Source organism: Papio anubis, chromosome 10 (genome assembly GCF_008728515.1).
Source record: "Papio anubis isolate 15944 chromosome 10, Panubis1.0, whole genome shotgun sequence".
NCBI classification, from domain to species: Eukaryota; Metazoa; Chordata; class Mammalia; order Primates; family Cercopithecidae; genus Papio; species Papio anubis.
Genome location: NC_044985.1, coordinates 36379272 through 36405630, shown reverse-complemented (window position 1 = coordinate 36405630; position 26359 = coordinate 36379272). Strand labels below are relative to the sequence as shown.

At 40.2% G+C, this 26359-nt stretch overlaps 1 protein-coding gene across 11 annotated transcripts in view; it reads right to left on the bottom strand.

Annotated features, from left to right (window-relative positions):
• The window catches only part of FMNL2 (formin like 2), a 318205-nt gene that overhangs the window by 53898 nt on the left and 237948 nt on the right, over positions 1-26359 (bottom strand). For all 11 annotated transcript variants that reach the window (XR_635420.4, XM_009182240.2, XM_009182238.2 and 8 more), the window contains exons 7-9: positions 19482-19590; positions 16030-16106; positions 13960-14053 (exon numbers count right to left, since the gene is read on the bottom strand). Coding sequence is in view for 10 of the 11 variants with exons in the window: in XM_009182240.2 (XP_009180504.2) it covers positions 13960-14053; positions 16030-16106; positions 19482-19590 (280 nt within the window). In the remaining variant the exon portion in view is untranslated. The remainder of the gene's footprint in view (positions 1-13959; positions 14054-16029; positions 16107-19481; positions 19591-26359) is intronic.

Below are 26359 nucleotides of genomic sequence, written 5' to 3'. Positions count from 1 at the left end.
CCAGTAAATCTGGGATATCACATGTGTTGCTAGTACATTTATTGGCAGGGAAGGAGCCCTCATTTTCCACTGCCAAAACCAAACTGCCAAAACAACACAGAGCCTACAGCTCATGTTACCATGACTGGCCATTTCCACTCCCCTGTGACGCAGAGCTTGGGGGGAACATCTTGTCAGAGAGCTCAACTGCAAGATGAGGGGTGACTGACAGTGACTGTTGGACCATAAGTAGGAACCACTGGGCCATTTTCTTCTAGTGAGTGTGTTTCAGTCAATTGTGAATGAAAACCGAGTCTGACTATATATTCTTGGCAGACTGATATACAGAATTAAAGAGCTGGGCAGGAGCCACACACACCACTGTGTTGAAAGGAATAAAGAATGGCTGTTGAGCTGCAGTGGGCAGAACAGTTTGGGGTAGGACAGGGGAGCTGGGAAACAAAAAGCTTAAATCAAGACTCAAAAGCTCCATCTTTCAAAAGTTACACAAGCCAGGGATGCCTCTTCCGCAGACAAGTCCTCAACCGTACCTCGTGGTACTAACAGCATGGCCAGCACAGCCCGCTCACTCTCAGGCTAGGGAAACACCGAGGTCCTTAGACACATGGCAGATTTTTTAAACGAAACTTGAGCCAAGGGATTGATGCAGCCACCTTCCAGGTAATCATAAAAGGGAACTTAGGACCAAAGTCACAACACTGTCTACAGTCATAGTCATCTCTTTTAGGACTGTTGCTATCCTGCCAACTGGCCTCAGATATGTCAGTTTTTGTTCTTGTTTGAAAATGAAAGCACCTATCATTTTATTATCTAGGTACCTTGTTTTCATATCTGCAGTCAAAGAAGCACTTAATCTATCTTAGAGGGAAGTATTTGAATATGTACACACAATACATGCTACATACATAGGTATGTGTAGACAAAGTTTTATATAGAATCATAAAATTGTAGACTTGGAAGGGATATAAAAACCACTTGCCTAACTTCTCACCTAAAGCAAAAACTTACATCACAATATACCAGACCCACAAGGAATCCTCTTATCCTCTTGACCAAATCTTCCCCTTTGTACTGTGCTGGTCTCTTCTGAGCATCCTTCTAGCCCATTCTAACCTTGTCTCTTCACTCTTTTCTTTCTGAACTGGGGTTCCTGTGGGGGAGTTTTCCTCCTTAGTTACTTAGTTACAATCCCTATTTGGATATCTCTCTCTCTCTCTCAAACACTCTCTCTCTCTCTGTCCCTCTCTCCCTAATCACTTCTGTTTAAATTTGCTTTCTCATTCATTATCTTCATTGTACAGCTAAGAATCTGACCTCGGGCATTACACCCTCACTTAAAAAAAAAAAAAATTTTTTTTTAAGTTGTATTTTCTTTGCCTGCTAAAATAAATCCCCAGATTGTATTTGTTCACTATGGTTGGGCTACTTTCCTCTTCATTAAGTGCATATTATTTGAACAGATTCTTATTCTCCTCTTGTTTCCATTGTCATATTCAGTGGATCACCCTATCTCTCGCCTTTTCTTTCATTTTTTGGCTTCATATTCATTGCTATGGCCACAAACTGGGTCCAGGGCTCAGTCATTTGACAACTGAACCACCTGTCTTCCAGACTCCAGCATCTCTCCCTTGTACTGTATTTTATGCAGAGCTACACAATACTCCTAAAGTTTTATCCAAATTATATAAAAGGCAGATTTCCACAGAATCAACTGCAATATACATAAAGCATTTTCTAAACTGCAAGGTATTACGTAACTGTGAATTTCTTCCCTTTCTCTTTTTTCCCTCCTATTTGTATCTATCTTCTAGAGGATGTGTTTTTTTTGTTGTTGTTTGTTTGTTTGTTTGTTTGTTTAAATCACAGGTTTCTAGTCTCTCCACCACTGTTTCCTCAGAACCTCATTCATGCCTGCCTCAAGTCAAGTTTTGTTCTGTCACATGGGCCCCGGTCAGATATTTTTCCTGGTTAAAGAACAAATATATTCTGACTTATGCTGCCTTTGAGACAGATTTCATGGCAATCTCTCTGCTCCCAGAATTCTCTCCATCAAATCAGGTCTCTTCCCTTCCTGATCACCCTGCTCAGGACCTACCCGCTTCTCCCACTGAGCCCTGTACAAACAGCATGGTCTGTTCTGAATTTTACCAGTAATTTTAAACACCCCAATAATCTACCCAATCTCTAACCATTTCCATTAGGTTTGCTTTTTGGTGGAAAATTGAGGACAATATACAAACATGTGTGGGAAGTGCCTGGAATGTGAGACATGTTATGTAAGGCTGTATATGAACTCTGAGTTAAATGGATCTGTGTAAAAATCCCAGAGTTGCCATTTACTAGAGACGTCAGTAGGCCCATTTGCTCTGAGCTCTCCCTCTGTGTTCCTACCTCAGATGATATATAAGAGAATTAACAAAATAATATATAGTAGTCTGCCAGCACTAAGGAAACAATAAACAAACAATAAATTTTTTTATTAAATAGAAAATTAACTAATAGTAGCCTTACTATTTCTGCATATATATGTGTCTTTTTATGTACATGACATAAATACACTAATGTTTACAATAAATAAGAGAATGGAATTGATTCATGAAATCTGCTCATGCTTTCTTTCTGAAGAGAATTGCTAGTTTGAAAGAAACCAACAAACAAAACCCTTATTGACGAGAAATCCCACATAAATAAAAAACGTGCTTATGTTTTACAAGAGTTTAAATTTCAAATGAAATTTGAACTTGACTCACATAAAGTGTCAAGCTCAACACACACATTCATTGTCAATAACACCTAACATTTTGGTTTAAATTATAATTAGGTATATAAATATAAATGTATGCACAATTCTTAAAGTTTTAAATTACTGTCCTCTTACTGTTGACCTTAGTGTATATTTGGTCCTCAACTAAATACCTATTAAAGTCAGTCCTGCCTTTCTCAAGGCAATAAAAACTTCTGTGGCACAGAAATCATGACTTATCTTTTTTTTTTTTTTGAGACAGTGTCTCGCTCTGTCGCCAGGCTGGAGTGCAGTGGCCTGATCTGGGCTCACTGCAACCTCCACCTCCCAGGTTCAAGCTATTCTCCTGCCTCAGCCTCCCGAGTAGCTGAGACTACAGGCGCCCGCCACCACGCCCAGCTCATTTTTTGTATTTTTAGTAGAGACGGGGTTTCACCATGTTGGCCAGGATGGTCTCGCACTCCAGACCTCGTGATCCGCCTGCCTCAGCCTCCCAAAGTGCTGGGATTACAGGCGTGAGCCACCACCCCCGGCCGCCTTATCTTTTCTTTAGAGACAGGTTCTCGCTCTGTTGCCCAGGCTGGAGTGCAGCGGTGTGATCACAGCTCACCGCAGTCTTGACCCCTGGATCCAAGCAATCCTCTGACTTCAGCCTCCCGAGTACCTGGGACCATAAGCGTGCACCATCATGCCTGACTAATTTTTGTATTTTCTTTAAAGGCAGGGTCTTACCTTGTTGCCCATGCTAGCTGTGAACTCCCAGCCTACAGCAATCCTTCCACCTTGGTGTCCCAGGGTGCTGGGATTACCAGCATGAGCCATCATGCCTGGCCTGATGCCTTTTATTTTCTAATGAATTCCCCTTTACCCTGTAACGGGATCATCGTAAAAAATTTATTTGTTCAGCAGTCTGTTGGAAATTCCAAAGAGTTCTGATTCTGTTTCACAGTTTTGAAGAAAAGGTGGTAGTTTGGAGAGATGTTACACAAAAGATAACTGAGCATCTTTAGAAACGACAAATCTAGCCATATAAAATGTTACCAGATGGAGGCCGGGTGCAGTGGCTCACATCTGTAATCCTAGCACTTTGGGAGGCCGAGGTGGGCGAATCACGAGGTCAGGAGTTCGAGACCAGCCTGGCCTCGTGATTCCCCGTCTCCACTAAAAATACAAACAAATTAGCCAGGCGTGGTGGCACTCGCCTATAGTCCCAGCTACTTGGGAGGCTGAGGCAGGAGAATCACTTGAACCTGGGAGGCGGAGGTTGCAGTGAGCTGAGACCGCACCACTGCACTCCAGCCCGGGCGACAGAGTGAGACTCTGTCTCAAAAAAAAAAAAAAGGTTACCAGAGGGAAAAATCTAACCCTGCACAAGAGGGATAGTCGAGCCATGTGAGGGATTATTACTTACCAAATAGTCCAAGCAACAGAAATAAATACACACACACGAGTTGTCCCAGTGCCACTCCAAATCCTCTCATTTGCTTCCTTTTAGGGCTTATTACTATGCACACATAAATCTTTACACTTACTCCTATTATACACACACATATATTTAATATACATACACAAATATACAGACATGCATGCATACACAGATACACATACACATATATATTATTTATATATGATTTATCTTATACTTCTTCCTAGTTAATATATCCAGCACTTCATAACTATTTGAATAGCCATAGTTGAACCTACATGTTTTGTTTGTTTTGTTTTGTTTTTTTAAGACAGAGTCTTACTCTGTCACCCAGGCTGGAGTGCAGTGGTGCACTCTTAACTCACTGCAACCTCCACCTCCCAGGTTGAAGCGATTCTCCTGCCTCAGCCTCCCGAGGAGCTGGGACTACAGGCACGTGCCACCTGGCTAATTTTTTGTATTTTTAGTAGAGACAGGGTTTCACCATCTTGGCCAGGCTGGTCGCAAACTCCTGACTTCAGGTGATCCGCCCACCTCGGCCTCCCAAAGTGCTGGGATTACAGGCATGAGCCATACATGCTTATTTAATAAGATGGTTAATATAACCCTGTGTCTAGGGCTTAGCACTGGACTAAATGACTGCAAAAATAAGCTATAATTCAGAATTCCTTGACAGATAAAAACAATAATTTTTATTTTTACTTAATATAAAACTACTTTAAAAAGCAGCTAGAAGGCCAGACACAGTGGCTTGTACTTGTAATCCTAGAACTTTGAGAGGTCAAGGTAGGAGGATTACCTAAGGCCAGGAGTTTGAAATAAGCCGGGCAACATAGCAATGTATAAAAAGCCAGATGTCGTGGTACACGCCTATGGTCCCAGCTACTCAGGAGGCTGAGGTGGGAGGATCACTTGAGCCCAGGAGGTCCAGGCTACAGTGAGCTGTGATAGCACCATCAAACTCCAATCTGGATGAAAGAGCAAGACCCTGTCTCAAAAAAAAAAAAAAAAAAAAAAAGGCAGCTAGACATATGGAATACTTTTTCTTTTTTTTAAGTATCCTCAGTATGCAAAAGTCAGGGTGGAGTGAGGGAGTGAAAGAGCAGGGAAGTAGCTCATTTAACACAGGAAGAGCAAACCAAGAAGATCCAAAAATAGGCTTTTCACGAAATAAATGCCAGAATGGCAACCAAATCCTGCCTGGAGACTGAAAACTTCCATTCGAATGCTTTTTAGAGTCGTCGATATTGCCAAAGCTGTCATAGTTTTGACTCCGATTTCCTGATCAGCTCATAGCAGAGTGCTTCATATCGTCCTTATGTACCTTAAACCAGACGATATCAAAATGTCGAAAAAGTACTTCCCAAGTGAAAGCTCAGGTTTAGGGAACAGTGCCAGTCTCTGTCTCTGGTTCTGCAGGCTTTAAAATAACACGCAGCTCTCACTGCTTTCTCTTGGGGTTCTCCTTGTTATCTTCCAAGAATATGAAATAAGGACACATATGCCAACTTTTACAGTTGGCAAAGGGCATGCATTTTAGAAGCCGCATTTTTATATGAATAAAAATAACATGGCAGCAACACCTTAACACCCTGGTTTTTTTTTTTAAGTGGCTGCTACATTTCAAATAGAGGATGAGGCTCCCTATTGTATAAAATTGTACTCAGGCATGTGTGGAGCAGAAGAGGTCTAATTAAAGTCAAGTTGTGAAGCAAAGCATCTCTACATTTGCACAACAGATAATGTGACAATCTGGTCTGGCTCTGGGCACTGTTATCCTGCTGTACTTCCTTTTTTTTTTTTAAGCTCCTCCAGGACCACCAAAAAAGGGCAGTCCTGAAGACGTGGTAAGTGAATGAATACGGCAGCTGATGAAGCAGATGACTCTCGGTGGAGAAAGGGGCCCAAGGAATGAGAAATATGAATGGTAAGATTTCTGAAACAAATTTCAGACCCCAAACACACCCTGCTCTATCAAAGCAACCACATGCTGAGCCCACTGATAATTGACTTTCAGAGCAAAACATAAGAGCACATTCTTGATTAACAGAGTCAATCTAAACAGCCAGTGTGACTGGGGAGTATATTTGCTCCCTTTAGGCTGTGTGGCACTATGAAGAGCCTGGGATAAGCAAGGAGGCCTTTTCTGATCTGCCTTTAATTTCCTGTCCCAATTTTTACCTTCCCATGCCCTAATGCCTTTAAAACTGGAGATTCAGGGCAAACTAAAACACTACCTTCTTGGTATAAAATGACATTCTCACTTTTTTATCTGGTGTGACAGGCTGAATGATGTGTTCCTCCTACCCACCACATGCTAATTCCTGATCCCGTTGACTATGTTGCCTTACACAGTAAAAAGATAATCTCTCCATCTGAAGTTCCTTAATTTGATCATACCTGCAAAGGTATGATGATATCTGCAAAGGTATGATCAAATTAAGGGACTTCAGGAAGGGAGATTGTCTTAGATTATTATGGATGGGCCCAGTGTCATCACAAGGGTCCTTAAAGGAAGAAGGCCAGAGAAGTCAGAGAGAAAAGGCAATGTGTCAATAGAAGCAGAGACACAGAGACAAGATGCTATGCTGTTGGCTTTAAAGCTGGAGGAAGGGGCTGGAAGCCAAAGAATCTAAGTGGCCTCTAGAAGCTGACAAGGCCAAGGAAATGAAATCTCTCCAGGAGCTGTCAGAGGTTACCACCCTATAGACTCATTTTATTCTTCTGGTCTACAGAACTGTAGAATAATAAACTGGTGTTGTTTCAAGCCACTAAGTTTGTAGTCGTTTGTTACAGCGGCAACGGGAAAGGAATATACCTGGTTAACCTTGTTCACCCTAAACTCTGCTCAGGCACCCTCCTAGAAGGAGCCTCCCTGAGAGCTCCTTCCCCATCTGCCTCCAGCCCTACTTTGTCTTGGCCAGCTATTCCTCTGCTTTGCAGAGCATCCTGCAATTACCTCTATAAAGCCCAGTATTACAACTGTCGAAGTATTTATCTGCTTCCTCAACTAGCCGGGAGGCTCTCTTTTAAAGGTAGGGCACATGTCTGATTCATTTTCATATTCCACTATTCATCAATGTTTCTGACACATAGAGGGCACTCACATTTTTTTCAGTAAGTTATTATGACTCATCCCTTAACGATCAGGAAGATACCAGCCTTCACTCCCTTAACCAGATGTTAAAGACACTAATGGTAAAGAAATAACTAGTTCATTACCAGAAAATAAACTTGGACATCCTATGAAAATGGCTCCTTTCTCTAGGGAAGGCTCTCACAATATCATTTGCCCACAGTGGATTCACATGAAAGAATTAATAACTATCTTTTTTATTTCCAATCAAAAAGTTTATCAAGTTTTCAGTCAAAAGGAAAAACCAAGTATTAGATTGAGTAAAGAAGAGGGAGAAAAGGAAAGAGGAATAACAATAAACATTTTGGTAAATCTCAATTACTGAGGGATGAGACTTACTGAGGTATACAGACTATGATGGTATGAGCCCACCGCCCTCTCTCCCAGCCCACATGTTCTGCACAGTAAGCCGATGCTCCAATCATCAAGAAGAGAAGCTACTGCCTTCCCCTTGCATCCGAGCTGGGCTCAGGGCCTCACTCGGAACCAAGATAACATGGCAGAAGTGACACTGTACGGTTTCTAAGACCAGCTCAGAAGACACACAGCAGCCTCTGGCTCTTTGAATGGTGGTTCTTCAGATGCTCCTTCCTGGGGCACTCTCTCTCAGAAGCCAGATGCTATGCTGTGAGAAACCCAAGCCACGTGGAGTTCTACATGGAGGCTCTCTGGCTGATAGTCCCAGCTGGACCCAGCCCTTGAGAGGTATCATAGCTCAAAAACTAGATGTGTGGGTGAAAGAGTCTCCAGATGGACTGGCATCCCCAGTCAATCAGATCTTCCCTGATGAGGCCTCAGACACAACAAAAAAGAGACAATCCCTGCCATGCCAGCTTGCCTTCCTGACCCATAGAAGCCAGGAGCCTAATGAAATGAAGTGTGGGGTACTTTCGTATCCATAGCAAATAATTGCAACAGTTGATGAACAGACAAAAAAAATTACTCAGCAGCATTAACACCACATAAGACTAAGACTTTACTTCCTAATGCTAAGAAGGAGGACCAGACAAGAAGTATCTTGGTGAATTAGATCAATCTAATTCGGGCCTGATACTGCGAAATACATACACGTTCTAGGGCTGTGGCTCCCATAGTTGAAAGAATACATTGCTTATAGTTCAATGAGAGACTGAAAAATGTAAGTACCCTTACTTTACCACTTAGGAAGTTATCTGGATGGATAGCATGGTCTCATGCTAGATTTACAATCCTATACCCTCAAATGCTTGAGAGGTTAGATTAGATGGGATTAAACTCAGAGGGATGCTGGAAGCACACCAAAATCTTCACTCTCCTTCCTGCCCAGTTTGGTCCACTATAAATAAAACTTGACAGGCTTTCTTAAATCAACTTAATAATGTGTAGCACAAGTGCCTTCAGATGCCCAGTAGCTAAACCACACATCAGCTTTCTTAGGAAGCCTTTTAGCAACAGGCGGAAAAAAGAACAACTACTGCCAAGAGTGCTGTGCACAAGAGTGCTGGTGGCCTTGAGTGACTCATTCAACAAGGCTCCATCTTTCTGTACTGGAAGGTCAAAAGTAGGAGGGAGCTGAACCTTTAATAACCAAACTCAGGCTTTCTTGCTAAAGCCAGATGCTGTCATTACAGAAGCAGATGAGAACATAATTATAATCGATCTGAAATCCTGATGAATTCCAGGTGCACCTCCCAGCAGCCTGGGAGAGCTGGTGCCTCAAAGCCCTCAGAGGATTTTATTACTCATGTCATAGTGGCTGTTCCACTGTAGAGTCTACAGGACCTCAGTACTTTTCCTCTTTGACTTCAAAAGGAAGCATTTTTTTGCCAAACCTTTGGAGACACTTTTTAAAAGCAAGCCATTTTCTCAAATAAATCAAAGAATAGAAAAAGTAGAAAGACTAAGAAAAAGTTGAGAGCAAGAGCTAGGTTGAAGACTTCAAGGTTCCCCTTGGAAATGAGATGAAGTGCGGTGTTTAGAAATCTGAAGTGGGGACTGGTTGAGGTCCTTAACCAGTAGACATAGTTTTGTGAACCAGCAGATTGCTAGCTATGGTCCATGGCATTTGGAAGAGAAGAAAAAAGCATGACCAGAACCCCAAATGGTATTTCTCGTGGCGCAGCTTCAAAGGCAGAGCAGAGTGTAGCCACGTTTTAGGAATGCCTGCCCATTTTCCAAGCCTGGTTCTCCAGGCTCCTTGTCAAGTCTGTGCTTTTCTCAACATCTTTTCGATCAACCCTTTCCTCTATGTGTTAGCGTCAGTTTCTGCTTCTTGCAAAGAAGACCCTGAACTAATATAAATATCCAAAGGGTGCCCTTTACTTCCAAATGTATTTTTTTCTGTTTGGTAGTCTTGGGGCTCAAAAATATACACTGCCATACAACTAAGAAAGAATCAATTTAGGGAAGATGGTCATATGTCCTTCCATGTGGCTATTAATAAATTAGCCAGTAAGAAAAAAACAGATGACTCCTTGTTCTCACCCTAGTCCTTATTTCAAGACCATAAATTTTCGTTAAGAGATGTTTCAACACAAAACCAGATGTGTTAATCCCCTGAAAAATTTGTTTTTTAAAGAAAAAAGAATTCAAGGAGCACAACTGTTGACTATGAATGATTTAGTCTTTATCTACTCAATATACTCATATTTTCAGGCATGTCACAAACCATGCACAGTATAAGCTTACTATCTGTATTCATATAATTAAGACTCATTTATCATCATATACATTGAGGCAATGTATGTGTTTGCTCAGTGTCATCAGGCTTAGACCCCAATCCCACCGCCACCATAAGCAAAGCTTTGGGTTAACATTCTTGCCACCATCACATACCATTAAACTAAAGGTGCTCCCTGTCTTCCTAAAACACGCACTTCAGCTATTACAAGATTTGCAGCAAGATTTTTTAGGGAAAAAAATATTAGATTGGGATTCTAAATGTTCATCAAAACATGAGAAAATGATGTAATCATACATAAAAATCTTTCAACAGCTAAATAATAACTTTCTTTAATTTACATCTGAACTAATTAATTAGTGGTGGTCAAATTAGACAGAACGGATTTGTTGGCTCAAGAGGTAGAGGGGGAAAAATCCTGCTACATAAACTACTTAAGATACATGGCCTTTTAAATTTCTTTCTAGCATCTGGTGCCATATTGTGTTAGTACGCTTGGCTATGCTCTAACAGTGATCAAAGCCCAAAGGGTCTGGCTACTCTAAAGCATATTACTTTATTTGCAATAAATAGATGTTGAACTCCCCTATTCTACCCCTCATTCCTGCCAATAAAAACAAAGATAATCCTTTCATCCTTCTTAGGGAGATGAATGGGATCCCAACTTACTAAAAAAGATAAAAAGCTTTAAAAACAATCTTCTTGAAGGCAAAGACTCTTCTTTGGTTCTCCCCTCCCTGGTATCCTGGTATGGTACTCTCTCTGCCATGGGTGGCTCAAAAGGAATTATTCACTGATCAAAACCCTATGTCCACAGGCATGGCAGAATATAATAATGAATATTATTATAAAACCAGAAGACTCCAATGACATTTTGGCTAAAGAGGTTAAAGAATTCACTTTACTATGATGTGTTTAAAAAAAAAAAATCACTCACACAAAGATGGGAGAAAAAGAGGAAGGAATTCAAGAGACTTTGAGCTGTGAGTGGCATTGCAGGTTTTAGAAAACAAGATCAACACAGAATTAACACGTTTTGCACCTCGGGATTGGATAAATAGGTTGAGGCTCTTCTGACCTATCTATAACAACTAAGTTTGTCGGGGGCATATTGCCACCTTGTCTTCATTCCCATGGCTATTAGGATAATAATCCATTTGCTTGCTCTGTCTATATGGTTTGGAGACAAGAATAATGCAGGATGGCTGCAGCAGAATAAAAAATTCTAGGCAGCAGTTTCACATGACTAAGCAAAAGGAAACTGCTGAAATAGCTGCAGAAGCTAGGGGCTGATAAGGCCCTGAAAAATAGGGTGTGGGCGAAGCTGGCGAAGACAAACTGGGTCCAACATGGTGCTGGATTTGATCTAGGTTTTTCCTAGGACCTTATTCTATGCTCATTCACATGTTCAATCATACACCCACCAGCGCCATGACAGTTCCAGGAACACCCTTATTTGTGGTCAAAATGGGTAGCACCATAGTTCCAAGAAATCTCCCCCTTCTTCCAGGAATCTCCATGAACATGCCATCCCTTGGTTAAAGAAATCCATAAAGGCAGCAGTCCCAACCACCTTGTGTGACTCTCCCAAGGATGCCCACACTCCCCTTTCTTAAGTGTGTACTTTTTGCTTTGCAAGAAATCTCTGCACTTTCACTATTTTTTAACTCATAACTTGAATTCATTCTTGTGAGGATGTCAAGCGCCTAGACACCAGCAGGGGTGGGGGTCCCACCAGCATTTGAGGACCTCCCCTAGCCCACTGCTGTCACCTTCTCTCAGAGGCAAATGCCTATGCCAAGGAGAAACAGTACCTGAAGACCTACCATCATGCCTAATTAATTACAGAAATGAGGCCAGTTTTGGTTAAAGCTCTAAAAAATTCAACGTCAAAAGGAATTTGGTTCTCATTACTATTATTCAGCTATTAGACTTAGGATTACATTTTTCTTCAATTAAGAACATACTACACCCTAAAGAGCTAAACCATATGTAAGTCTGACACCAAAGAGTTAAAACTCAATTCTGCAAGTATCCGTGGGCCTACTACGCATAAGAAAGGCACTCTATCTTACCTAGGAGAAAAAAATATTATCATTCATCTCATGAATTCCTGGCTTTTATTCTTGTTCTATACAAATACATCTTTAGGATATAATTTGACCTGCAGTATAATCAGATTCTTGTTATAATATGAGTCATTATAACAAGGGCCACTGATAAGTATATAGTAAATGTTTCCAGTGTGAAAAGTACTCAGCATGCAATATTTTCAAATATGACCTAATGATAAAGATTTGGGCGTTATGTGAGCAGCACATACTGTTTCTCTTTCATATTAAATCCATCCACCCAAACATACTTCCTTATTTATAAATGTAAAATTTATATATTTATACATGATATATAAAAACATTCACAGACAAGCATTCATACATTCTTGTCTCTAAAGTCTATTTGTCTTGGAAGCCAGATTATGAATTTAAAGATTCACTATTATTCTTCTTCATTCTCTTAGAACCTGGATATTTCTTCACTATCTCTGGGGCTCAATAGAAAGAAAGAAAAAAAAAGATAATATTTGGTTCTCTCCACAGTTGGCATTTACAAAATGGATAATATCAAAATCTTAAAGAATGGACTAGGGTTAGGGAGGCAAAGGCAAAGGAGGCAAAAAAATAATAATAATACAAATAAAGGAGCAAGAGAAGCGTCTGCCCTGTTCACATCTTTGAACCTTCCCAGCCTATGCAGAGGATCACAGGCCAGTGTCTAGAACATTTGGCAGCTGGGTAGTGAGTCCAATTAAAGAGGTAGGAGGCAGGGGAAATAGCTCCGAAGTCCTGTCTCATTCAGTATTTCTTTCAAGATATTCACACACAATAAGGCCACAACTTCATCACATTTCAAGGAAGTTCAGGTTCAGGAGTACCAAGTCCTGTTCCTGGCTCTATCACTTATCTAGCTATGTGACCATAGGTAAACCATGTATTTGAATTTCTCTAAAATCAAGATATTAATACTTGTCTCAAAGATGTTCTTATAGAACCAAATGATGCCATGCATGTAGCTGGTACAGCCCCAGCATATAGTAGGTTCTCAATAAATACTATCAGGGTTTCTAGTCCAGAACCTTTCAGGAAAGAGGAGAGAAAACAGTCCCTCTGTGACCTGGATTTCAATCCAGCTTGGGTCTTAATCCAAAAACATTTGGAATCAAACGGGACTGCTAGTATAATGCACAACTTGGCGAAGGGTCCTATTGTAACCTGGGGTTCCAAGCGTTCTCTAAAGACGACTTTGTAATTTCTCACCTCAAAGTAGCCTCTGCTGTCAGGCATATACCAGGGGAACAAACAGGCACTATCCTTCGTCCTACAACGCTGCCCACTACCCCTATGGGAAAGCAGCTACTATCTAGGTGGTGATGTTTTGATACATTGGGGCAGGATCCTCGGTGTCATATTATCTATGTGTAATCCCTCCTTTTTTGTGGTCAGTCTCCGTTTTCAACCATGCTCATCTGTTGCATTATTGTTTATCTGTGACAAGACCACTTAAGTTTACACATCCCCAAAATCAGTGCCAGTATTTGCCAGGTTTTTCATAGCATCCAGCAAAAATATGACTTTAGGAAAGTAACTATGATGAAAGAATTCATAAAATTTGCATATGGTAGATGATCAAGTGTCAATATCAACCCTAATGAAAACCACATACACGTAACAAAACTGGTTTTCAAACTGGATTATTCCATGTTCTCTAAAACCAATAAAAAAAAAATTAAAAAAAGAGTACTGCAATTATTTTTAACTTATCCTGGAAATAAAATACAAATTTAGACCAAGTTCATTACACTCCTCTCAGTGACATCTTAGAAATTAACTATTACATTCCTTAGGTCCTACAATAAATGAAGAGGTAAATAATTCTGTTCAAAGATGTCCAAATGTAAGATGTGTGAGTATTCTTGTGAAAACTGCAGTGTAGCCTACCTCTTTAAAGTTATCAAATGCTGATAAAATGATTTCATGCCCGCCTCTGACAAGACAAACGGCTGCCAACAGTTCTAAGACAAGGGCTTTTGTTCTGCCAAAACAAGAAGAAAGAAGAAAAACACAAATCAGTGAAAATGGCATGATGAGTCAGCTGTTCCTCCCTTCCAAGATACGTGAGAATAAAACATTTGCCCTTACATTTTTAAAAAACTTTACTAAGGTACAGTTTAATCAAAGTACATTTTTAAACCTTTACTGACTTCTAAATATGTGATTTGTCTAAGATAGCAAATTTGGAAGGCACGTTTACCACAACTACAAATTGCTCACTAATGAAAACTAGTTCTGAGAAGAATAATCTCTTAGACCTATCATCAGGTGACTCAGTACAATATAGGTGAAAAATGTTTACTGGTACACTAAAAACAAAGGGAATGGGAATATGCTGAAAAACTATTGATTAAGTATTTTCTCTGATTTTAGAGACAGTGGTAGAACAGTTGCAAAAAAAAAAAAGTTCAAAATCAACTGAAATTCATGTTCTACATTTCAAATCTGCTCATTCAGGAATGGATCCATAAATCTCCCACGAAACTAAAAGTTTCTGTCCTTTCTTCTTCCTATGCAGGAGATCTGGAAGGAGCTGGATTACAGCTTTACTAACACAAGAATATTTTGTTTGACTCAAGAAAACAAAACTCCATCTGAAATATTTTTGGAAGGAGAACATAGAGATACACTCTAAGTTTTCAAATTCAATGTCAAGAAAGAAACAGCATTGTTTCTTCAATCATAAGACTACTTAAGTATTTCACTTTTTTTTCTGGAATAACAACTATCACCAATCTCTAAACAAAGACTGTTCTGATATTCCACAATGTCAATTGTCTTTTAAAAAATAATGTCTTCCCTGTAGTAGAAGGCAGAGACACAGAAGCATGGCTACTTAGGATTCTAGTAAATGAAGGAAAGAATCGTAAAGTCGTAAAAGGTTTAATCAGGGGAAGTCTGAAAGAATAATATTCAGTAAAGAGGACTTTATAGTTTGCATTGCATTTTCCAAATGAGAAATGGCTAATTTATCATCAGATATTTGGATTAACAGTTTTCAGATATTCTGTCTACAGAGAGGTATCGGATGAAAGGGAATTGCACATTTGAAGTACAGAATACTTCACCAGAATGGAAGGCACATTAAAATAACTAAAACTGATGAAGACTGGGTTTTAGGGCTAATGTGTGATGTGAATTTTATCTGCTGCTAGCCTTTACAGGGGGTGAATATGAACGGAAATCTGCATGTACAATTTTATTTATTTATTTATTTATTTATTTTGAGACAGTCTTGCCCTGTTGCCCAGGCCGGAGTGCAGTGGCGTGATCTCGGCTAACTGCAACCTCCACCTCCTGGGTTCAAGCCATTCTCCTGCCTCAGCCTCCTGAGTAGCTGAGATTACAGGCATGTGCCACCATGCCTGGCTAATTTTTTATATTTTTAGTAGAGATGGGGTTTCACCACGTTAGCCAGGCTGGTCTCAAACTCCTGACCTCAGGTGATCCACCTGCCTCAACCTCCCAAAGTGCTGAGACTACAGGCATGAGCCACTGTGGCTGGCCACTACAATTATTTTTCTATTTTTGTTCAGTAATTAAAGCTACATATGTAAAGTTACCAAGCGAAGTGTAGACAAAGGATGACGGTTTTAGCTAGCTTTCAGCAGTAACTGATGTAGGTAAATCTTTATCAAGACTCTCCTGGTCCCCAAGTCCTGGCAACCTGATCCTCTCCAAATTTAGCAGCAAGGATGCTGGGAATCAGGCCTCAAAAGAACAAAAGCTTGAGGAGAACAGTGGAGGGCTAGAATTGTCACCAGTTGCTCAACTCTGGCCCATGTAAGAATGTAACTTGGCTCAAAGGAAAAATTCTACACAGCCAAAGAGTTTATAGCCAATCTTATTTCAGAGATTAACATTTGAAAGTTTCCAAAGTCAAACTTGGTTAAGTGTTGACCAGCTCTCTGTTTTCCCTAGATAGATTTAGACTTGCATACTACAAAAGAAGCTTACCTGGGATTCTTGTTGTTCAAGCTTAGTGCAATCTCATTGACAGCGTGTGGATGAGACATGACCATGTTGAAACCATACTAAAATTAACATGGAAAAAAAAAGAAACACAAAGCATTGGGAGACAAGTTAGGGAACTGGCAGTACTGATTTAAAACCAAAAACCCAAAGTATCTACTTAATGAAACTTACACAATCATAAATGCACTTATGTCTCTAGTACATCACGGTCAAAGCATATTTCTCTATTAAAAATTTCAAGAATGCCAGCTGCAATGATTTGTGCCTCCAGTCCCAGCTTGAGCCAAGACAACCAGACCCATATCTCTCCAAAAAAAAAAAAAAAAAAAAAAAAAAAAAAAATTTCGGCAATGATGCTATTATCAAAAGATCATCTTCCCATTCTTTATGAATGATCTACATGTTTCTCTTTATTAAAATGATGAAAAGGCTCTAGCCCAGTGATTCTTAACCTTGGCTGCTCCTTAAACTCACCTGGAAGACTAAACAAAACACTCCGAATTTCAATTACAGGGAGCTGGCACCTGAGTTTTTTAAGCTTCCAGGGTGACTCCACAGTATACAATAGATATAACATACAAAACGTATGTTAACAGACTATTTATGCTATCAGTGAGGCCTCTAGTTATATACAGATTTTTGACTACACCAGGGATCAGTGCCCTTCAGACCCCACAAAGTTCAAGGGTCAACTATATTCTTTCTCCTCAAAACTTACTCTCAGCTCATGATCTTATTTCCTCTTATACTAAGACAATACAAGCAATCAGAAAAAACATCTAGAAGCTCCTATACCACATCAATCTACCCACACAGATCTGTGGCTTACCTCCTCACCTCCTATTAAACAGGAACTCTTCTGTGCTCCAAACTAAGGCCAACCCTTCCCATGAGTCCTTCCTCCATCCCATTCCCTCTCATCTGCTCATGAACATAGTATGTTCCAGAAATTCCTCCATTCCCCCTTAGTTTTCCCTCTTGATGGACTCATTGCCATTAGCATAAAAACATGATGCAAATTCTCTTAAGCAACAATAAAAACCTCTCTTGATACCACAACCTGTGTTCAGCCACTGCCTCTCATTTCTCTGCTATCCTTTACAGCAAAACTCCTCCAGACACTCAGTATAAATCCTCACTTCCTGCTCATTCTTGAAACCACTCCAATCAAGCATTTCACCCCCACCATCCCAATGAACTGTCTGCCAAGATCACCAAAGACCTGCACTTTGCTGAAGCCAATGGCCAATCCTCACTCCCCATTTTACTTGACTTAGCAGCATCTAACAGAGTTGAATACTCCCTTCTCCTTGAAACACGTCCTTCACTTGGCTCCTAACTCCTTGGCTATTTTTCAGGCTCTTTAGCCAGCTTTTCTTCATCTCTCTGACATTCAAACAGAGAGTCCTAGAGTTCATATTTTGGACTTCTTTACTTCTCAGTCTACCCCTACTGATCTCATTCACCCTCCTGGCTTCCTATGCCATTTATATGCTAATTACTGTCTCCAGCCCAGACCACTGCCTTGAAATCCAGACTGGCATATCCAACCACCCACCTAAGATCACTATTTGAATGTCTAACAGGCATCTCAAAGTTAAAATCCCCGAAACAGAATTCCTAATGATCTCCCTCAAATCCGTCTATCCTGCAGTCTTCCCATCTTTTAGATGGCAACTCTATCTCACAGGTGCCCAAGACAAAAGCCCTGGTACCAGCCTCTACTCGCCTTCTCCCTCATACCTAATGCTATTGCCTTTAGCATCAAAATAAAACCAGAATCAGATCACCTCTCATCATCTCCACTCCTATGATCCTAGTCCATATGACCATCAAAGCTCACCTAAATGACTGCTAAGGGCCTCCTAAATGGTCTACTCCCTCTTGCCTTTGCCTGGCCAGAGTCAAATCTAAACACAGAAGCCAGAGTGGTCTCATGTTAAATGCAAGTGTCAGATTATGCCCTTATAACCATTCAACAGCTTTCCTCTCATAGTGAAGTCAATGTCCTCTCAGCGGCCTCTAAAGTTCTACATAATCAAACAGATGACACCTGACTACATCTTCTATTGTTCTCCCTGTTACTCATTCTGATCCTGCCAAGCCTCCTTTCTGTGACTTGGGCAAATCAGACATTCCTGCCTCTGTGTCTCTGCACTTGCCCTTCTCTCTGCTTAGAATCTTCTTTCCCTAATATCCCTCCCTTTGCTCCCTCATTCAAGTTTTACTAGATGTTACCCTCTCAGTGACCCTTCCCTGGCTGGCCTATTTAAAACTCACATACATTTTCAACAGTTCCTATTTCCTATTTTTTCTACAGTACTTAGTAATGGTTCTCCGGGTTCAAAGCCCTCCTGGGTCGAAACCCTGACCCCACTACTTACTATCTATGTGACTTTAGACAAATTACTAAACTTCTCTGTGTCCCAGCTTTATCAGTAAAATGTGGAGAAAAATATTATTGATCTCACAGGGCTATTTACATGACTTAAGAGGTTTAAAAGCACTAGACCTGAAAAGTGTACCATGTAAGCATTAGCTTTCATTTCATCATTATTATCTGGAACATACACATTTTACCAATTTATTTGTTGGTCATCTGTCTCCCCTCCCTGGAAAGTAAGTTCCCTGGGCTACAAATGTATTCAGTTCTATATTCTCAGTGCGTATGTGGAACAGGGGCTGTCTGGCAAAGCTCATAAAAGTACTGAAAGAATAAATGCATGTTTCCCTTCTTAAATTCAACGCAGCACCTTAGTGGGGTCAACCTGCATCACAATTACCCAAAGGAAGAATCTGTAGTTGCAACAATCTTCCAGGTGCTTCTTATAAAGATTAGGAACCACTGAGTCCAACTGCCAATAACTGTAACTTCTCGCCTGTTCGCAGTATAAACCTTTGAGAACCACTGTGTCTATCCACTCCTGGTGTTCTAGAGTTGTTTCATTATTACCCGCAACAGCAGCTTATTCAATCTTTAATGGTCACAAACATTCACCAAGCAATCTAGTAAGTTTATCACTACAGGAGGAAAACACCTTTCCTTTAAATACATTGCAAATTATATATATTTATTAAAATATGAGGGCAATAAATTAAATCTTGAGCATTAGGATGAACCAGGTCTTTCTTTTTTAATAGAATCTCGTTAAATCCTGGCATTTACTTCAAATAGAAATAATACAAAGAAACCAACAAGAACAAAATCTGAGTCTGTTTTTGTTGTTTGGTTTTTCTTCTTTTTTAAAAAAATTTCAACAGCTTTAGGGGTACAAGTAGCTTCTGGTAACAGAGATAAACTGCATAATGATGAAGTCTGGGCTTTTATTTTACCCATTACCCAAGTAGTGTACATTGCACCCAGCAGTGATTTCTGAGTCTGATTAATTCAGGTTTTTTTTTTTTTTTTAAAAGAACCAGAAGCTCCAACATACCTGATAATTCATGATGGCACGTAAACACATGATACAGACATGTACATCATCTTTCTTACTCACTAATCTTGAATTTTTCAGAGTTCTTCTGCTTGGCAAGGTATTATATCTACAAACAAAAAGAGAAACTTCTATAAAACAATAGGTTACTTTCTTAGCATAGGCACATGCACTTAACAGACACTACTCTTTACCAGTACCAAAACAAGGATTGTAAGTTAAAACCACCACCAAATGACAACGGTAAGATTGATTTCAACCTCTAAAATACAGCTTTATAATGTGTCACTTTGCCATAAGCCCATCTTTGGAATGCTTGTTAACACACTTTTTGGAGGTCTCAGAGACTAGCACAACTTTAAAAAATAACCACACAGCCACTGTGACCCAAGCATTTATCATCTTCTTAATCTACATCTGAAGTTCTTCCCCTTCCTCTATCGTTTTTATTTTAACCTCAGTCTTATATTTCTTTAATGGAATCACTTGTTAAGTACATGACTGTTTATTAGAAAGAGGTTTCATTTTTAGTTGATAGCAATAGCTTCCAGTGTAAAACAAAGTAATCTAAGATTAAGTTTTAAAAAGAAAGACTAATTTCAATGGAATCAACTGCCTTTTGTAACTTAACAATTAATATAATTTAAATGGTTACAAACAATATAATTTAATATTCATATGCAGCAATGATCGAGAAGATACACTGACTAACGAAAACCAGTCTCTACAGAAAATGGGAGAGGTTATTCTCTACTGTGCCATATTTCTGTATCGCTTCGAAATATTAATACATTTTCATTATTCCAGCAAGTAGACCAACCTTACACATTTATTTGTTTCTTTTTTTTTTTTTTTTTTTTTTGGAGACAGAGTCTCACTCTGTCACCAGGCTGGCGTGCAGTGGCACGATCTCAGCTCACTGCAACCTCCACCTCCTGGGTTCAAGCGATTCTCCTGCCTCAGCCTCTGTAGTCCCTGTAGCTGGGACTACAGATGCGTGCCACCATGCCCCGCTAATTTTTGTATTTTTAGTAGAGATGGGGTTTCACCATGTTGGCCAGGATGCTCTCGATCTCTCGATCTCGTGATCCACCCACCTTGGCCTCCCTAAGTGCTGGGGTTACAGGTGTGAGCCACCGCGCCCAGCCTTATTTGTGTTTCTTAAGAGGTGTAATGTAGCACATTCTTTCTTTTTATTTATTGATCCAGTTCTTGATCTATATTGCAACAGTCTCTTTCTAAGAAGCCAGAATGTCCCTGTCATTATTTTCTGGAGTGTAGAAAGCAACAAAATTAATTAGAATAATATTCTACTTCCTGAACATTAACACAAAGGGCTTCTATTTGTTGCAGTAGACAGCTAATCTCAAATATATTTTTCTGGATCAACATTTAAAATATATTTAATATGACGTATCACATACATACTTATTAACATTTAAGGACTTTAGAAAATACACAATATATAAATGTCAATAAAAACAATGAGAAACTTGTTTATTAGTTATATTCTATGCTCAAAAACAATAGAGCTAAACTTTTTTCTAAAATATATGGTATTTGGTTTAAAAATTATTTTCTCCAATTGTTTGTTTATATAAAAACAGAGTAGTAATAAAAGGTAGTATCTGAACTTGTATGTCTAAAATAACAACATTATAAATTTAAAAACCACCATCATGGCCAACAACAGCAACAACAAAATCATAGCACTGACAGCTGAAGAGCTATGGTATCATTTACTCCAATCTTTTTTTGATACAGTTAAGAAAACGGAAGCCCAGAGACATTACATCTACATGGCAAATAAGAGATGAGATGAGACCAGGCAAAACCACAAGTCTCCTCACTGCGATTTAGGACAGTCACTTTCTACCAGTTGCTCATCATCAACCTGACTCATCAACAATCTGCTGGGTGACCATGTGCAAAGCTACCGCCTACAGCTGTCTGTGCTGGCTAGTTCCTGATCAAATGTTCACATCCTATCATCCTGGCAGTGTTTCCTGCTTCAGTCCTAGACAGGTGTCATTTCTCACCCCGAATAACTATTTCACCACGGAGAATTAAGTCTTAGTTTGTCAAAAACAGCAGCATATAGGCATCTCTTATAGAATACGGTGGCCAATACTTTGGTAAGCAAGTTTCTCTTTTTAAATCTTTATTCTATATATCACACTTATTAGGAAAGTGAGGACGTTTTTTGACTTAATAGGAAATTTTGCTCTATATTTTCGAAACATTTTAAAAAGGATTTCCTCTCATTAAATAAACGCACCCTGAGAAATGTCATAATTCTTTTCCTCTGAAAATATTCTTTCAAAGGACTCAACTTAGGATGATCTTAAACATACAAGACTAGATTTTAGGGACTATGCCATGGGTTAGCATGTACATTAATCAATTCTTCATCACACACATTTTATGGAATCTGACAATTTTTGTAACTGGATATTTGGTTTCTTTGCTTTAATCACCATGTGAGCAAATGACTATTTTAAAAAAACAAAACAAAACAAAAAACACAAAAATAAAAAACAGGTTTTGAATTCAGCTCCAATGCATGATGTTGATACCATGTATTTTTTGGAGACAAGGGTCTCACTCTGTCACTCAGACTGAAGTGCAGTAGCATGATCACAGCTCCCTGCAGCCTCAAATTTCTGGGCTCAAGAGACAATGCCCAGCTAATTTAAAAAAAAAAAAAATTTTTTTTTTTTTTTTTTAGAGACAGGGTCTTGCTCTGTTGCCCAGGTGGGTATCGAATTCCTGGCTTCCCAAAGTGCTGAGATTACAAGCATGAGCCACTGCGTCCGGCAGAAGCTCACACTATCTAATAACCACTTCCCTGAGATGGCTTTACTGACCCTAAAACAGCAACAGAATTAGGACTTACAAGTTATTGGCCACTTTACCACAACAAGAACACCTAGACAAGGTAAGCAATCTAGAGGAAATGGCCTCTGGTTCTCGCCACCAGCCACAGGAAATCAAACCAAATCTCTCTTTTAAGCCCCAAAGTTGTCTTTAGTAAGTACCTATTGTTTATGCTAAACATTACTGAGATGGTCTAGGTTTAGGTCTGCCTTAAGAGAGAGGGCTAACTAGATAAGGGGATCATCACGTTCTTCCTCAATCACCCTGTAGGATGTCTCCTAGAAGGCCTTTTTAGATGGAGAGCTGGTCCTGATCTACCCGATAAAGCAAATTTGCAGATTTCTGTGATAAAGCCAAATCCCCCCCACAATACACAGGACTGAAGAACTAAGTATCATTAGAAAAACTCAGTTTTGAAAATCTTACTATCTGGTGTTGCAAATGTCTACCCAGATGTCAATAAGGCTGAATTCAGTGATGAACAGTTTCCACAGGAAAAAAGATGAGGCTAACTGATTAGTGCCCCAAAATTCTACAAATATATGAGTCACACTGATTCACTTAAGTAAGGTTAAAAAAAAAAATCACAGAAGTATTCCGTTACCAATTAACATTCAAACTGCTCAAATGAAACTAGTTATAACTATATAATAATGTATGTACATGATGCTGTTGTGTAATCATCTTAACACAAATAAATCAATTCAATATACTATCTTTGAAAGAGAGGATAAGGCAGCCTGCATCCCGTTCTTTGCCACAGCCCTCTAGGCTAAACTTTCTTCGTTTTCCAAACACTGATCACCCTAGTTTACCTATTTGAATAAACTTTCTACAAAGGCCTGAGCTTTGCAGGGATTAAGCCAGTGACTCAGTAGGAGGCATAAGTACCTCCGTGGTAAACTAACACCCTTGGCATGTGTTCTGTCATAGAAGTACATAAAGTGAAACCGGTTACTATAATATTTTCTTCCTGAAGCTATTATGAAACTTCACATAATTTGAGCGGAGCCAAATTGGAGAGTGTCCCTCCAATTCACTGTGTACTCTTCAAAAGCTCCAGTGAGAGGCAGCATCAGTTTCTCCATGGACTCCCATGGATAATTGGGGCACATGAGCTTTATTTAGTCCTGTCCTATGTAATACATCTTGCATGATCCCAGACTCTGTCAACAGCTAATGGTGCATGTTCCCTAAACCAAAATTTGACATCAGTTTCAGCAGCAATGTACTCCCCTGGGCCCTCCTCTCCACCAGTAGTTCTCAAATCTCAGAGGAGGGAGAGGCAGGAGAGGAGAAGGAAGAGGAGGAGGAGGGAGAGGTGCTTTGAAGATACTCCAACTCCATCCTGCCCCTGCCAGAGGCTGCCAGGCTGCTGGTTTTCACTGTGATTGCAGCGACTGGTTTTCAAGGCTACTGTGGAACTGGAGAGGGAGGGATGGGAATAAGAACAAGTTAAAATGCCACAAACCTTCCTGCTCTGAGAATCAGTCCCGTTTCTTGAATAGATGCTCCCCGGGTTACTGCAAGACTTTAATTTCTAGAGTTCTGAAAAAGTTTATTCCAGTAATTTTGCCAGTTTTCTTATCACTTTTATGGATGAGAACATTTTCAGAGGGCCTTAATTCAACCATTTCACCAGCCCCTTCCATAACAGACATTTGGAGACCATATCCTGTCCAACCTATTCATTCTGAAGCGTAACTTTCAAGTTGATGGGAACTGGTCTAAGAAGGTGCCGGAACAATCAGGTCCCTCTGGTGACTTGGGGGAGGTTCCCTGAGATGTGAGGATTGGAGAGGACTCCCTCAGATTCCAAAGAGAAAAACAGGAAATGAAATATGGAGAAGTTGTGACCCACTTCCTGGACCACTGAGGCTGATTATCTAAATGCCATCCTGATAGCCTTTCTTCTCCCAGGCTGGCAAGCAGAGCCTCTGGGGCCCTGGATGCCTGTACACAAAAGAAGGTCTTCCCAGAGGCAGAAAATAGCTGAGTCTAATTTTTGGAGCTCCTGCCATTTGTAGAAAAATACAATGGGGAAGGGATATCTAGGGCTGATTTTGTAGGGAAACTAACAGCACCAAATTTCCCAGGCCCTCTCCTACATCAACTTACAGAGCTGCCTGCTAATTTTCCACAGAACTAAAACTCTAAATGTTACCCTAGCATTCAAAGATGAGATTCTGTCTTGGAAGAGTTGCCAGTTAGAATTCACAAAGCTCTGTGAATGCAGAAAGAAGCAGATTATAGATTACAAAACTGACTTAAGATCATAACCAAACAAATTACTCCAAACCCTTGTATTAGTGTTATGCATATCTCAGCAGGTACCAATAGTTATATGTACATAAAATATTAATAAAAGAAAAAGTTGTAAGTCAATGCTAGTATGAGTGGTAGACATTAAAAAACTAAGCAATTTTACAAATTTTTTTTTTTTTTTTTTGGAGACAGAGTCTCACTTTGTTGCCCAAGCTAGAGCGCAATGACGTGATCTTGGCTCACTGCAACCTCTGTCTCCTGGGTTCAACCAATTCTCCTGCCTCAGCCTTCCAAGTAGCTGAGATTACAGGCATGTGCACCACGCCCAGCTAATTTTTTTGTAGTTTTAGTAGAGATGGGGTTTCACCATGTTGGCCAGGCTGGTCGCGAACTCCTGGTCCCAAGTGAGCTGCCTGCCTTGGCCTCCCAAAGTGCTGGGATTACAGATGTGAGCCACCACACCCAGGCGCAAGTATCTTTTTTTTTTTTTAATTTCCTTTTTTGTTTGTTTGTTTGTTTTTTTGAGACAGGGTCTCACTTTGTCACCTAGGCTGAAGTGCAGTGGCATGATCTTGGCACATTGCAGCCTGGACCTCCCATGTTCAAGTGATCCTCCTGCCTCAGCCCCCCAAGAAGCTAAGACCACAGGCGGCGCCACCACACCCGGCTAAGCAAATGTTTTTTAAGAAACCTACACAGAACATTTCCTATTTAGTACTAAGGTGACAACTGCACCCAGCCACCTACTTAATGCTCAACAATGAATCTATCAAGGAGGACAAATGAAACACCTCAACTTGCACAGCACCAGCAGCAGGCGCTACAGGGAAAGAAGCTATTTTTGTTAGTGAGCTCCAACCACCAAGCGAAACCTGAATTTTTGACAGGAGGGCAAAAAGAAAGCAAGGCCAGCAAAGAAAACCCGGAGAAGCAGCTCTCATGGATCTGCCGAACCACAGATCAGGAATTTCTCTTGCCAGATACCTGTTCATAGGCTGAATTATATATAAAGCTAGTTAGTGTTCTCGTTAAAGTCATGTTTTGCTGACCTTAAACCATTACTCATCACAAAACAGTCAAAAAAAAAAAAAAAAAAAAGGAGTGGGGGAGAGCTACAAAATTTTGAGCTAGTCCTTCATGTTTAAAAATATAAAGTAGTACATTCTTTTTTTTTTTTTTTTTTTTTTTGAGACGGAGTCTCGCTCTGTCGCCCAGGTGGAGTGCAGTGGCCGGATCTCGGCTCACTGCAAGCTCCGCCTCCCGGGTTTACGCCATTCTCCTGCCTCAGCCTCCCGAGTAGCTGGGACTACAGGCGCCCGCCACCTCGCCCGGCTAGTTTTTTTTGTATTTTTTAGTAGAGACGGGGTTTCACTGTGTTAGCCAGGATGGTCTCGATCTCCTGACCTCGTGATCCGCCCGTCTCGGCCTCCCAAAGTGCTGGGATTACAGGCTTGAGCCACCGCGCCCGGCAAAGTAGTACATTCTTAAAAATAATAACAATGGGTGGTAAACATAAGTACTAAGTGGGGTGTGTCTATGAAAATTTTGGAGTGGAGGAGAAAGACCTCCACTCATAAGCTAAAAAGCTAGAAGAAATCAAACACTGGATTTACTCAGAGATTTATATCTGTAACGATATGGTTTGGCTGTGTCTGTACCCAAATCACACTCTGAATCGTAGTTCCCATAACCCCCATGTGTCATGGGAAGGACCCAGTAGGAGGTAATTGAATCCT